Here is a 14006-nt window from a genome sequence, read left to right as displayed (position 1 = left end):
TATTCACAGCCGTCTGAGGTAGAGAATCCAAAGATTCACAACACACAGAGTGAAGACATTACTCCTCATCGCAGCCCTAAATGCTCAAGCCCGCATTCTGAGTTCTTGACTCCCGAGCTCTAGATTTAAGAAGGGAAATACTTGAGTGGGACAGTACAGAAGAGGTTCACTTGATTAGTTCCTGAGATGAGAGAGTGTCGCTCGTTGAGAGGCTGAGTAAATTGGATCTTGACTCTTCTAGAGTTTAGAAAATAAGGGGATCTCTCATTGCAGCATAAGATTCTGCTTGGGAATAGCTATTGTTTTTTTGATTTGTAACTCAGCCCATTACTACTCCTTTTGGTTTTTGTACCATTTGATTTCTCCTCCACCCTATCACAGATTGCCTTTTTGTTCTCCTGCTCCTTCCCTGGCTCAAAATCTATCACATTTTGATCTACCCCCTGTTCTGGTGAAGAATAATCAACCTGAAATATTAACTTGGTTTCTCTCTACAGATGCTGACAGACCAGCTGAGTATTTCTCGCATTTTCTGTTTTGATTTCAAGCAGTAAAAGCATTGTTTAAGCACTCCATTCGTCTGTTGAATCACATTTTATGAGGCAACATGGCTTCCAATATATGCATATGGCCCATGTCTGCATGGGTTGCATGTAGCAGTCATGAGCCATGTGATCAATCAATAACTCTGGTTGCCCAGTAGCCACACCCTCCAGTTTGTTGCGATGCTACAAATATACCTGGCACAGTGGACTGCTGCAGAACAAAGGGTGCATAACTGCTACCAGGATATGGCCCCATGATCTAGGGAGTGGTGTAGTGATAATGCCAATGAACGAGCAATCCAGAGACCCAGGTTAATGCTCTGGGGACATGAGTTCAACTGCCACCACAGCAGCTAGTGGAATTTAAATACAATTAATAAAAATTTGAAATATAAAGCCAGTCTCAATAATGGAGACCACGACAACTATCATTTATTGTTGTAACAAAAAAAATATCTACATCGTGAATGTCCTCTAGAGAAGGAAAACTGCCATCTTTACCCAGTCTGGCCTACACCAGCAGCAAAGTAGGCAACTCTTAACTGCCTTCTAAAGTGGCCTAGCCAGCCACTCAGTTCAAGGGCAATTACGGATGGGGAGTTAATGCTGGCTTTGCCAATAATGCCCGCATCTCATAATAGAATAAAGGAAAATGAAACAGACAGATCACAGAGCTCAGAGTTGGAGAGGGTATCCTAGTGCATGAATTGCAGAAGTATGTTGGTATTGTATACAGGCACAACAGTAATTAGGAAAGCTAATAGAATGTTATTGTTTATTGTGAGGGGAATTGATTATAAAAGCAGGGAGGTTATGCTTCAGTTACACAGGGCATTGATGAGACCATATCTGGAGTACTGTGTACTTTATTGGTCCCCTTATTAAAGGATGTAAATGCGCTGGAAACAGTTCAGAGAAAGTTTACCAGATAAAACCTGGAATGGGTGGGTTTGCTTATGGTGGGGGGATCCCGGGATGTTGGACAGGCTAGGCTTGTACCCTCTGGAATTTAGAAGAACAAGAGGCGACATGATTGAAAGTTATCAGATGCTGAGGGATCCTGACAGGTTGGATGTGGAAAGCATGATTCCCCCCCCTTGTTGGAGTATCTAGGACTAGGTACAGGTCACTATTTAAAAATAAAGGGTCATGAGTCTTTCAAACACTCTTCCTCAAAAGGCAGTGGAAGCAGAACCGTTGAATATTTTTAAGGCAGAGCTAGAGAGGTTCTTGATAAGCAAGGGGGTGAAAGGTTAACAGGTGGGGGAGGGGAATAAAGTGGAAATGTGGAGTTGAGGTTACCAGCAGATCAACTTTGATCTTATTGAATGGTGGAGCAGGCCCGAGGGCCCAAATGGCCTTCTTCTACTCCTAGTTCATATGTTCATGTGTCACATTCCAGTGGCTCATTTAGTGTCATCAGTTGTCATCTTAGCACTGACGTGTGGCGCTCACAAAATGTCCTGCATACAGTCAATGGCGCCATGGGAAATTCTGTTGTTGCTTACTCCGCCTGATTCTCTTTGGCAACTTAATTTAATATATATCTCTCTCTTGAATAAGAAGCTTCAGTGGCCTCCCTTCTGCAAAGGTGGACGGCACACAGTTGAAATGTAGCAAATATTATCAGCACCAGATTGGAGAGAGGCAGAAACAAGGTTCATGGCCACAGTCATCTTTGCAACCATTGACAATGCAGATTTCGACCTGCTCGAAGGGTATAGTTGTGCCTGTAGCAGGTTGTAGATTTCCATGAGAATGTTCTGAATAAAGCAGTTTAGCAGTCTAGCAGTTGCTCAGAGTTGAAGTAGAATTATTCCCTGAAGAGATTATGGCTCTTGCCCAGAGCCCTTCTTCCCCCTCTGCCCCTCCTTTCAGCAGCTTTGCCTACATCACTATTGCTCATTCTCCCCTTCTCCTCCCTCTTACAGCTGGCTACCCTGCTTAGTTTGCCATTGCCCATTCTCCCCATCATGTTTCAGTCCAAGGGGGATGGACAGCCATGTCTGTGGCCAAGCAGTTTGAAGTCAGACGAAGTGCTTTAGCAGATGCCACACCATTGCCTGTAGTTTAGAAACTTTTAAAAACTCTTGAAACTAACAAACTCTTCTACAATTGCAGCAAGAGTCAATGGATATAAATTGACAAAAACCTATAACTGGTTGATAATCCCTTTCAATTTAGCATTGGTGGAGTACTTCCTGCTGCTTCCTGATCAGCTGGGAACAATTAAGTGAGGGCACATTTTGTGCATTGTGCTCAGTTCGTGTCAAATCAGCATCACATGTCGATCGAGGTTCCAATTTGCCTTCTCTGCATACTTCCAGCGGAAGCTCCTGCATGTGCACCAATGCTCTCAGTAAAATGATACCTGGGGCCGCCAGCACCAGAGTATGGGCGTGTGATGGGGACTCCATTTTGGAAGCAAAATAGCACTCATGGCGCTGAAATACTGGGTGCCACAGAACTGAGATGCACACCCAGTATCTTTAAGTGGAGCTGGTATCTTAATTTAATTCTTAAATTATTAGTCTGATTTTTTTTCTACAGATATCATTATGGAATAAAAATGAATAATTTTAGGTGTTTCCAATATGTTAAAAATAACTAATATGTTAAAAATAACAAACTACTGATGACCGAATAACAATAATTATTAAATCTAATTTTCATGCTATAATATTACTTTCCAATTGGCCCATTCTTTGTGCAGTTATATATAAAAAATAACTAAAACGATAACTAGCAAATGTCAGTATAATAAAATTGTTGTGAAACCTAGTTTGGAAAAAGAATATCTAAAATGACAGCCCTAATCGTAACAGCCCGTAACAGCCTCCCCGAACAGGCGCCGGAATGTGGCGACTAGGGGCTTTTCACAGTAACTTCATTGAAGCCTACTTGTGACAATAAACGATTTTCATTTCATTTCATTTAATCATGATTCCTTGTGGCTAAATCACATCTCTCAAATTATATTGCATTTAAGTCAGATTTAGAACCCAGCTTGTTGTCAGCAGTGATAAAATTGCAAATGGTAGTCAGAACCATACCACAGATCATACATAACAAAAGGTTCTTGGGTCCGAAACCTTCAGTTTAGTTTCTGGCTTGGCTTTTAAGGATGTTGCATGGATTCCAATACCTGTAAACAGGCTGCATTTCTCTGGCGATCCCTATCACTGCTCCTGGCTGGAACTTCTCAAACTCCCCAAACAGGCTCCTGATGTTAGACATGTATTTCAAATCCAGGTCCAACTGTACAATACGAGTCATTTCTGCAAAACAAAAGGAGGAAAATCAGGTCACACATGGGTCACTGGGAATAGACAGGATGTATTACATCCTATTTCATTCAAAGGCACCAGGAGGTCTCTGGAAAAAAAAAAGTTCAATTTGGTCAATTACACAATCAGCCACAAAATTAAACAGGGATGGAAGAAAAACAGGAGATTGAGCAAGAATTAGTGAGCTTTACAGTGCCACATTTTACAATGTGACATTTATTTTCTTCTCATCAGTTTTTAGTGACACTGACTTAATTAAATATACATATCTAAATAATCAAAGACAAAGGGCGGCTGACGGCGAAATCGCAAAACACAATTGGGCAGAGAATAGGTTCCGACGCCAAAATCGCCGCGGGCGCCGATTTGACGCCAAATCACAATTCTCCGTCAATGCAGTCCGGAACGCACGCACATTAAACACTGTTTGCATGAGGTGGGCTGTGGAGTCGGGGTGGACGGGCACGGAACATCATGCACTCACGGGGAGAATGTGCAAACTCCACACGGACAGTGACCCAGGACCGGGGTTGAACCTGGGTCCTCTGTAATCAAAGATAAAATCTGATTGTGGTAACTCACTTCCTGTTACACTGAGTTAGGCATAAATCTTATACGTTTAATCACGAGTCAGATCTGCCCAATTCCCACATTGTACTAAATGCACATCAGGAATAGTAAAACCACTGATCGCTTGTACACAATAAGATGTAGGGGTTCCCAAAGCAATGGTTGGGGTCGTGGGATGACCATTTGGGGCAGTGAGCTATAAGGCAGCATTGGTGACGATCGAGTGGATAGTGATAGTCCTGGGATTGGCGCTAAGCCTCTATTGCACGGCTGCACACGATTCTCCGAGAGCCCATCACAGTCTTCAAAACGATTGTGGACATAACCATTGCACCCTCTTCCACACACCTGTATATAAGTAAGTAATATCAATCCATAATGGTGTAAAATGTATTTGAATGCCGAGTATCTCAATGAGATACGAGCATAGAGCACCTTGTGGAAGCGCAGGGCAAATTAAACACAACTTCCTGATTTCCACATTTTACTGCACATGTCTAGATGCCAGAAGTTGCTATACAACTTCATCCATGAGCGCTGGTGGTCTCCCCATTATTCTCAACACGAAATCGAGGCCATTGACTTAATCGCTGAAAAATGGTTGAATTGCCAGGAATGGCTACAACATCACCAGAAACCAAAAATGTTTGGTTTCACAGCACAAGGCCATATTTCTTTGTGAATTGCATCAGCAAGTTGCAGAATTTCCCCCTCCCCCCCCCAAACAAGACGATATTCTAAACAAATTTCAAAAACGATAATGGTAGGATATTTCCTGCCCACCACCTCCCTCCCACACCTCCTATAACAAAGCAATTGGTTGCTATTGCTGATCCACAGTGCCCAACACTTTAAATTACAAAGGAGTAAATCAGGCATTAACAAACCTGGCATTGTTTCACTCCTGACACAGTCTTGTACGAGAAACACCTCAGATACTGAAGCAATTCCTGCCCTCAAGCAGCAAGATCGAGACAACATTCATACTGCGGCTGCAAGAGCAGGTTGGAGGCTGGCAATTCTGCAGTGTGTAACTCACCTCTGGACTCCCTAAAGCCTGTCCACGTCTACAAGGCACAAGTCAGAAGAGCGATGATTTCCTCTCGTCTGAATGAGTGCAGCTCCAACAACTCTCAGCAAGTTCACTGCCATATAGGACAAAGCAGCCTGCTTGGTCAGTGTCCATTTCATCAACTTAAACATTCACCCCCTCTACTACCAGCACAGTGGCAGCAGTGTCCCACCTACAATATGCACATGCAGCAACTCAAGGCTCTTTTGACAGCACCTTCTAAATCCATCACGTCCACCACCTAGGGTATCAGACATGTGGGAAATCTGCCACCCGCAAGTTCCCCTCCAAGTCACATCCTTACAACGATTGCCATTCCTTCACTGTCTCAGAGTTAAAAACTTGGAAAATCCTCCAGAACAGCACTGTGGGTGTAGCTAGTTCACTGCAGTTCAAGATGGTAGCTCACCAATACCTTCTCAAGCACAATTAGGCTTGGGCAATAAACGTTTGCCTTACCAGCAACATTCACATCCCATGAATGTATATAAAGAAATGGCTGGGCAAAAGATGAATACAGTTTGACTGCTGACCTCGAGACCAGAAGGTTTCTATTTTACGAAGGAGAAAAACAAGTACCACGTTTACTTTTGTGACCTTATTATCTGGCTCCCTTTGGCCCTCAGGTCCAGCATAAGGCCAAATGCCAGTCAGTTGTCTCTGGAAGCCCTTGTGACAATAATAATAGGGAATGGACACAGGAGTGCCGTACATTTCGGCCCCCTTTGTCTTAAAAATATCGAAAATTCTAATTCCTTTCCTTTTCTACCTGTGACAGGATGGGAATGTAAAAACTGAGAAATGCTTAATAGAAGCCCGTGTAGGTCAGCAAGCATTGGGTCATTTCTATGATAATTCTTAGTAATTTCCCCACAACAATTCTCCTTGACCTAGCAGTGAAACACAAGATCTACATACTGTAAAGATTACAGTTGTCAAGATTACAGCCAATTTCAGTACTTAAAAAGGATGCTTATGAGGAATTCATTATGTATGTAATGTATTTATGAACATTTTAATAGTACATTAACCCAAATCCTTGGAAGATAACGGCTCCCTCAATTGTGCACAAAATGATCACATGATACTGATTTCATAACCTTGCATTCCAATCTACAAAACTTACTAACAGCTTCAGAAGAGCCAATGCCCCCGATGTGAAAACAAACAGCTTTGCAGCTTAAACAGAAAATAAACACATTGTGGGGTAGCATTTCCCGTGGTACTGTAGCCCACTATTTGCATCTCAATTTTGTTGATGTTACATTTCCTGGCAAACTCTTTTGCCTATGCCAGAATGTAAAAATGAACTCAGGCTGCCTGCCTCCAACAACAACAATGGTATCCAAAGTACACAGCAGGTTGCATGAGGCAGCTCAGGTTCTCCCTCCCTGGGACAGAGTCAGGAGAAACCCGTTCCTGGGGCATGATACCAGTGTGAAACCAAACCCACAACTCATCGCCCTAGCATCCATCCACCACACCCCGATTTTCAGGTATCAAATTTAATGGAACATGGACTGGCTGAGGTTGTGGGAAGTCGGCCAATAGATTCATCAAGGTCAAGTGATTGCCTCAAGGTGGTGTGTGGATGGTGGTGGGGTGAGGGTTCTTTTCTATCTTGATTGCTTCCTCCTTCATCTGAGGATTGGAGTTGGCAGCGGTGGGATGGGGAGTGGAAGAAAGGGGGCTGCTGGGTCTGCCTGCCTGAAGCTGTCACCATCATATACCCTCTTGCTCACACTGGTGTCATTTTTCATTGCTATATTTCCCAGAGCAGAAACATGTTCACATTTCAAACTAAAATATCATTCATGTGGGGTCAGAGTACGGCAAACTTCTATATTCAACATTGGAAGACCTTTGTGCTGTACTCCGTTTCAGCTCATCAGTGGAAATGTTTTTAATTTCAATTTCATGTTTTCAAATAAATTTAGAGTACCTAATTATTTTTTCACTGTGGATAGGCCTTTAAGCTAACCTTGGGAAGTGGGTGAGGGGGGTTTGAGTGAAGGGAGATTTAGAAATGAAAAGAGAAAAGTCATGGCATCAAAATGGTCTAGCAAAGTGAGTAAAAACAAGCAGAAAGTGACAGGAAGAGACAGTTACAGAGTTTAACAGCAATTGTGTATCAGTATGATCCATGCAGGGAATAATAATAAAAACAAAATGAAATTAAAGGCTATTTATCTAAATGCACAAAGTATCTACAATATGAGAGATTAATTAGTGGCAGGGATAGAGATAAATGAGTTAGATCTGATCGCATTGCAGAGACATGATTGCACGGTGACCATTTGGAAAGTAAATATTCCAGGATACACACTGCTTCAAAAAGTCAGACAGAATGGAAAAGCAGGAGGGGTAGCCTGATAGTAAAGGGCAACGTAAGGACAGTAGCGAAGAAGGGTCTTGGTTCAGGAGATCATGATCTAGAATCACTATGGGTGGAGTTTGGGAATAGCAAAAGAGTCAGAAGGCAGTGTAGTGGAAGCAGCCTATAGGCCCCCAACTGTAGATATACCATTGGGCACTGCATTAAACAAGAAACTATTGGCACGGGTAACAAAGATAATGTAATAATTGCCAGCGATGTAAAAGATGAGTTTGTGGAATGTTTGAGAGTTTCCTGGAGCAATATGTTATGGAACCAATTAAGAATAAAGCCACTTTAGATCTAGTACTGTATAAGAGGCAGGGTTAATTAGTAATCTCATCGGAAAAGATCTGCTGGGAACTAGTGATCATAATAAAATTGAATTAATGCCAAATAAGGAAGCGACATGCTCCAATCTCAAACAAGAATCTTTAATTAAACAATGTTAATTGTGCAGGGTTGAGCGAAGAGTCAATTGGATAAATTGGCTAAAAGGTATGGTGGTAAGGCAGTAAATAAACTGAATTTTTAAAAATAATCAGGAAACAAATAAAAATGTTAAAAACAAAATACATTCCACTGAAAAATCTCAGCAATAATCATCCATCTGAGGTTCATTCAGGAAGTTAAGAGTAGTATTAGATTAAAGAGGCTGACCATGTAGCAAAGAACAGTAGCAAATCTGAGCATTGGAAATATATTAGAAACCAACAAAGGGTCACCAAAAATTAATAAAAAGGGATAGTATACAGTACAAGAGTAAACTAGCCAGGAATAAAAACAGATTGCACAAGCTTTGACAGAAAGCACAAGTTGCATACCAGAAATAGAGGGTAATATGGGTGCTAAAAAGTGAGGAAGTTAAGGTAATGAATATCAGAGAGAATTACTGGGGAAACTCGAGGGGCTAAAATCTGACAAGCTGCCTCAACCAGATAGCTTACATTTAAGGATTCTAAAAGAGTTGAGTAACTGAAGAAGCCAGCAGGTTTTGAACCATGTACAATACTTTGCCCATGGCAGTAACTCTCTCCAAATCCAGTCCCTGTTGGGACAACCAACAGCTCTGGGCGCTGCTTGGGCTGGCTTTATACATAGGTCGAATGAGCTCCAGCTGGGTGGCCTCCGCTCCCTATCTGGGAAGTTCTTACTCCACGAGCCCCACTGGGAGATTGACATGGTTTCCCCATGGTCCTCATGGGGGTTACAATAAAGGGATAGCTGCAGAAGCAGTCAATGTGCTGGCTATTATTTTCCAAAATTGCCTCGATTCTAGAAAGGTCATAGCATAATGGACGTTAGCAAATGTAAAACTCATCACATTTCTACATCTCATAGAATCATAGACTTTCTACAGTGTAGTAGGAGGCCATTCGGCCCATCGTGTCTGCACTGACCCTTGGAAAGAGTACCCTCCCTAGGCCCACCACCTGCCCCTATCTCGTAACCCCACCTAACCTTTTGGACACTATGGGACAATTTAACATGGCCAATCCACCTAACCTGCACATCCTTGGACTGTGGGAGGAAACTGGAGCACTTGGGAGGAAACCCATGCAGACACGGGGAGAAAGTGCAAACTCCACACAGACAGTCACCCAAGACCGGAATTGAACCCGGGTCCTTGGCGCTGTGAGGCAGCTGTGCTAACCACTGTGCCATCCCATCTCTCCAGCTCTGAAGAAGGATCATATGGACTCCAAAAGTTATCTCTTTGTTTCTTTCTCCACAGATGCTGCCAGACCGGCTGAGTTTTTCCAGCATTTTCTGTTTTTACTTCAGATTTCCAGCATTAGCAATATTTTGATTTTATTTTAATGTAGCACTGCTATTCAAGAGAGGAGGGGGAGAGAAAACAGGAAACTTAGGTCAGTTAGCCTGACATCAGTTATCAGGAAATTGCTGGAATCTATTACCAAGGAAGTCTTAACAATATCTAATTATACTAAGATTTTACTAAATGCAAAGTTGACATCGTCCTATGAACGTGAAATTGTGTTTGACAGTGTAAGCATAAATGGGGTACTTTCAAGTTGGCAGGCTATGACTAGTGGTGTGCTGTAAGGTTCAGTTCTGGGGCTTCAGTTATTTACACTCTATATTAATGACTGAGATGAAGAGACAGAGAGAAATGTATCCAAGTTTGCGGATAATACAAAGCTATATGTGGAAATGTAAGCTGTAAGGAGGACACATTAAGCTGCAAAGAGATAGACAAGTTAAGTGAGCAAGCAGCAGGTTGACAGATGGATTATAATGTGGGAAAGTCTGAAGTTATTCACTTTGTTCATAAGAAGAGCAGAATATTTTTTTAAAGGCACAAAACTTGTAAATGCTGATGATCAGAGAGACTTGGGTATGCTCATACAAGGAACGCAAGACGCTGGCACAATGGCACAAGCATTAGCACTGCTGCCTCACAGGTTCAATCCCGGCCCCCGGTCACTGTCCATGTGGAGTTTGCACATTTTCCCGTGTCTGCACGGGTCTCACTCCCACAACCGACAAATGTGCAGGGTAAGTGGATTGGCCACGCTAAATTGCCCCTTAATTGGAAAAATTACCACAAAAAACAAGGAACAGCAAGCAATTAGAAAGGCAAATGGCATGACAGCCTTTATGGCAGGGGTTTTGGTGCATACAAATAAACAAGTACAGTTGGTAGCACTGTTGCTTCACAGCTCCAGGGTCCCAGGTTCGATTCCCGGCTTGGGCCACTGTCTGTGCGGAGTCTGCACGTTCTCCCTGTTTCTGCGTGGGTTTCCTCCAGGTGCTCCGGTTTCCTGCCACAAGTCCTGGAAGACGTGCTGTTAGGTAATTTTGGACATACTGAATTCTCCCTCTGGCTACCCGAACGGGTGCCGGAATGTGGTGACTGGGGGTTTTTCACAATAATTTCATTGCAGTGTTAATGTAAGTCTACCTGTGACAATAAAGATTATTATAATTGTACAGTGCTTTGGTGAAGTCCGATCTAGAGGACTGTGTGCTTTTTGGGTCTCCATATTTAAGGAAGCATATACTTGCATTAGAGGTAGTACAGAAAAGGTTCACTAAATTGGTCCTTCGCATGAGGGGGTTGTGCTATGATGCAAGATTGAGTAAATAGGGTTTATATTCTCTGGACATTTGAAGAATGAAAGTTGATTGCATTGAAACATATAGAATTCTGATGGGGCTCGACCAGGTAGAAATTGAAAGATTGTTTTCCTGTTCCTGTGGCTGGGAAGCTAAAACACAAGGCACAGTATCAGGATATGCAATAATCATTTAAAATTGAGATGAGGGGGGCTGCATGGCGGGGCAGTGGTTAGCAATGCTACCTCACGGCACTGAGGACCCGAGTGTTCGTTTGGAGTTTGCACATTCTCCCCGTGCCTGCATGGGTCTCATCTTTACAACCCAAAGTTGTGCAGGGTAGACGGATTGGCCACACTAAATTGCCCTTTATTTGGAAAAAAACAAATTAGGTACTTTAAATTACAAAAAGGTTTTTTTAAATTCACATGAGGAGAAATTTCTACATTCAAAGGGTTGTGAAGCTTGAAATTCTTTATTCAAGAGGGTTACAGATTCTCCATTGTTGAACATATTAAAGAATGGGATGTATAGATTCTTGGTCTCCCAGCAAATCAAGCGATGTGGGAGGTGGGCGAGAAATTGGAGTTGAAATCCAAGGTCAACCACGATACTATTTAATGGCGGAACAGGCTCGCTGGGTCATATGGTCTTCTGCTGCCTTCTCGTGTTCTTGTTCACCATTGTTTTCCAATCTCCCCATAGCCTCGCCTCTCCTTAGCTCTGTAATTTCCCCCAGTCCCACAATCCTCTGAGATATCTGCGCTCATCTAATTCTGGCCCTTTGTGCATCCCAGGTTTTAATTGCTCCACTGGCAGCCGAGCCTCAAATTGCCTAGGCGCTACGCTCTATGATACCCTCCCTGAACACTTCTGCCTCCCGACCTCAATTTTCTCTTTTCAGGCGCTCCTTAAAACCTATTTCTTTTACCAAACTTTTGGTCATCTGACCTATTGCTGAAAAAAGCGAGACACGCTATCAATTTGTGGAGATAGCCACTAACAGGTCAAAGAGGAACTCAGAACAAATTTCTTTACACAAAGGATCGAGAGTGCAAAACTTATGTTACAGAGTAGTTGAAGTAGATACCATTAATGCATTTAAAAGAGAGGCTTGATGCATGCAAGAGGCAGAAGGATCCAGATGGATGCAAGGGCCAGGTCAGAAGGTGGCATTAGAGAGGGGGAGGCTTATATGGAGTATAAACACTGGTATTGTCCAAAAAGGCTGAGTGATTTACATTAAAATTATTAGTCTCAGGTAATAGTTACAAGTAAATTTCAGAATTTTAATCTCCAAATTCCCAATGTTAACATAAAAGGTTTCAATAATGCAGGTGGCCTGCACTAAATATTAGCAGGATATAAACTGATAAGTTGTATAGACACTGAAATAGACTCATATCTTAAAGACTTTAATAAAAGATTAATAGCAAACATAAGTGGCAGAAAGGGATGCTTTACCCCATTAAAATCTAACCTACTTTAGGGCGGCACAGTGGTTAGTGTTGCCCGACGGCGCTGAGGACCCGGGTTCAATCCCAGCCGCCGGTCAGTCCGTGTGGAGTTTGCACATTCTCCCTGTGTCTGCGTGGGTCTCACTCCCACAACCAAAGATTTTTAAAAATATATATTTAGAGTACCCAATTATTTTTTTCCAATTAAGGGGCAATTTAGTGAGGCCAATCCACCTACCCTGCACATCTTTCGGTTGTGGGGGTGAGACCCACGCAGACACAGTGACCCAGGGCCGGGATTGAACCCGGGTCCTCAGCGCCGTGAGGCAGCAGTGCCAACCACCGCGCCACCATGCCGCCGTCCCACTACCCAAAGATGTGCAGGGTAAGTGGATTCCCTCTCAATTGGAAAAATTGAAAAGAAATCTAACTTATTTTTATGACCTTTGATTGAAGTGGAAATTTCAAAGATGGGAATAACCTCTGGGTATCATAATGACTTTAACCAGATCTTTATCTTTAGAGTTGATTTGAATTTGCTTCCACATGTCACAGCACTAGGACATCAGAATTCGATTCATTTTACATAATGCTATGTTAAATGGGAATGTACTTGTAAATCCTGATGCATGTTAAGCATGAGACATACATATTCACACCCGGCCAACATTTGCTTTCATTTAGTTTTTTTTGAAAATATTCTGGTTTGGAATGCAGTGCCATGGGGTACTGTCACTGGGCTAGTAAACCAGAGACCCAGAGAAATGCTTTGGGGACCCAGGTTCAAATCCTGCCACTGCAGATGATGACATTTGAATTCAATAAAAATCTGGAATTAAATAAAGTCAAATGATGACCATCAAACCATTGTCGATTGCTGGAAAAACCCATCTGGTTCACTAATGTCCTTTAGGAAAGGAAGTCTGCTGGCCTTACCTGGTCTGGCCGACATGTGACCCAAGACCCACAGCAATGCGGTTGACTATTAACTGCCCTCTCAAGGGCAATTAGGGATGGGCAATAAATGCTGGCACAGCCTGCGACGCCCACATCTCATGAACGAATAAAACAAATTATTGGAACCATTAAAGTGTCTTGTAAATGTCAAGCTACACAAAAATGAAAAGTTATCAATTTTTGTTAGGCAAAATGCTATGAATTCAAAACACGAAATCTGTAGGGGATAGATTACTAGAATACATTACAAATCAATTAAGGATGTAATGCCCAAGACACCTTGTAGAAAATATTGAGTATGGAAAGTGAATGCTGAATTAGTGTGTGAAGTGCCTGCCTGAATTTTGTTTCCCCTCGGGGGACTCTAACTGTGATGTTTATTGGAAACAATTCAATCGTTTCATTAAGCACTCATCTGGAATCGCAAATAACAAATAGAAATTCTGGGCTCTATTTGGGTATGAATTCAAGGTCATTTTTTTTTAAAATGAAGTCATCTGTTAATCATTGCCATCTGCATTCACTTTAATTAGTTTTAGGTATTTGCAGCTATATTTTCACAGAGTGTCCTCACTCGCCCATCCATCCTGTCCCTGTCCTGCTGGAAACATTCCAGTAGGAAGCGTGCTTCATATTACTGTGGGTGGGCTGCACTAGATGAGC

At 42.4% G+C, this 14006-nt stretch overlaps 1 protein-coding gene across 1 annotated transcript in view; it reads right to left on the bottom strand.

Annotated features, from left to right (window-relative positions):
• xxylt1 (xyloside xylosyltransferase 1) overlaps positions 1-14006 on the bottom strand; it is a 201058-nt gene that overhangs the window by 69033 nt on the left and 118019 nt on the right. The window contains exon 3 of the mRNA XM_072474292.1: positions 3691-3823. Coding sequence (XP_072330393.1) covers positions 3691-3823 — 133 coding nt within the window. The remainder of the gene's footprint in view (positions 1-3690; positions 3824-14006) is intronic.

Source organism: Scyliorhinus torazame, chromosome 14, assembly GCF_047496885.1.
Source record: "Scyliorhinus torazame isolate Kashiwa2021f chromosome 14, sScyTor2.1, whole genome shotgun sequence".
Taxonomy (NCBI): Eukaryota; Metazoa; Chordata; class Chondrichthyes; order Carcharhiniformes; family Scyliorhinidae; genus Scyliorhinus; species Scyliorhinus torazame.
This window is presented reverse-complemented; position numbering and strand designations above follow the sequence as displayed.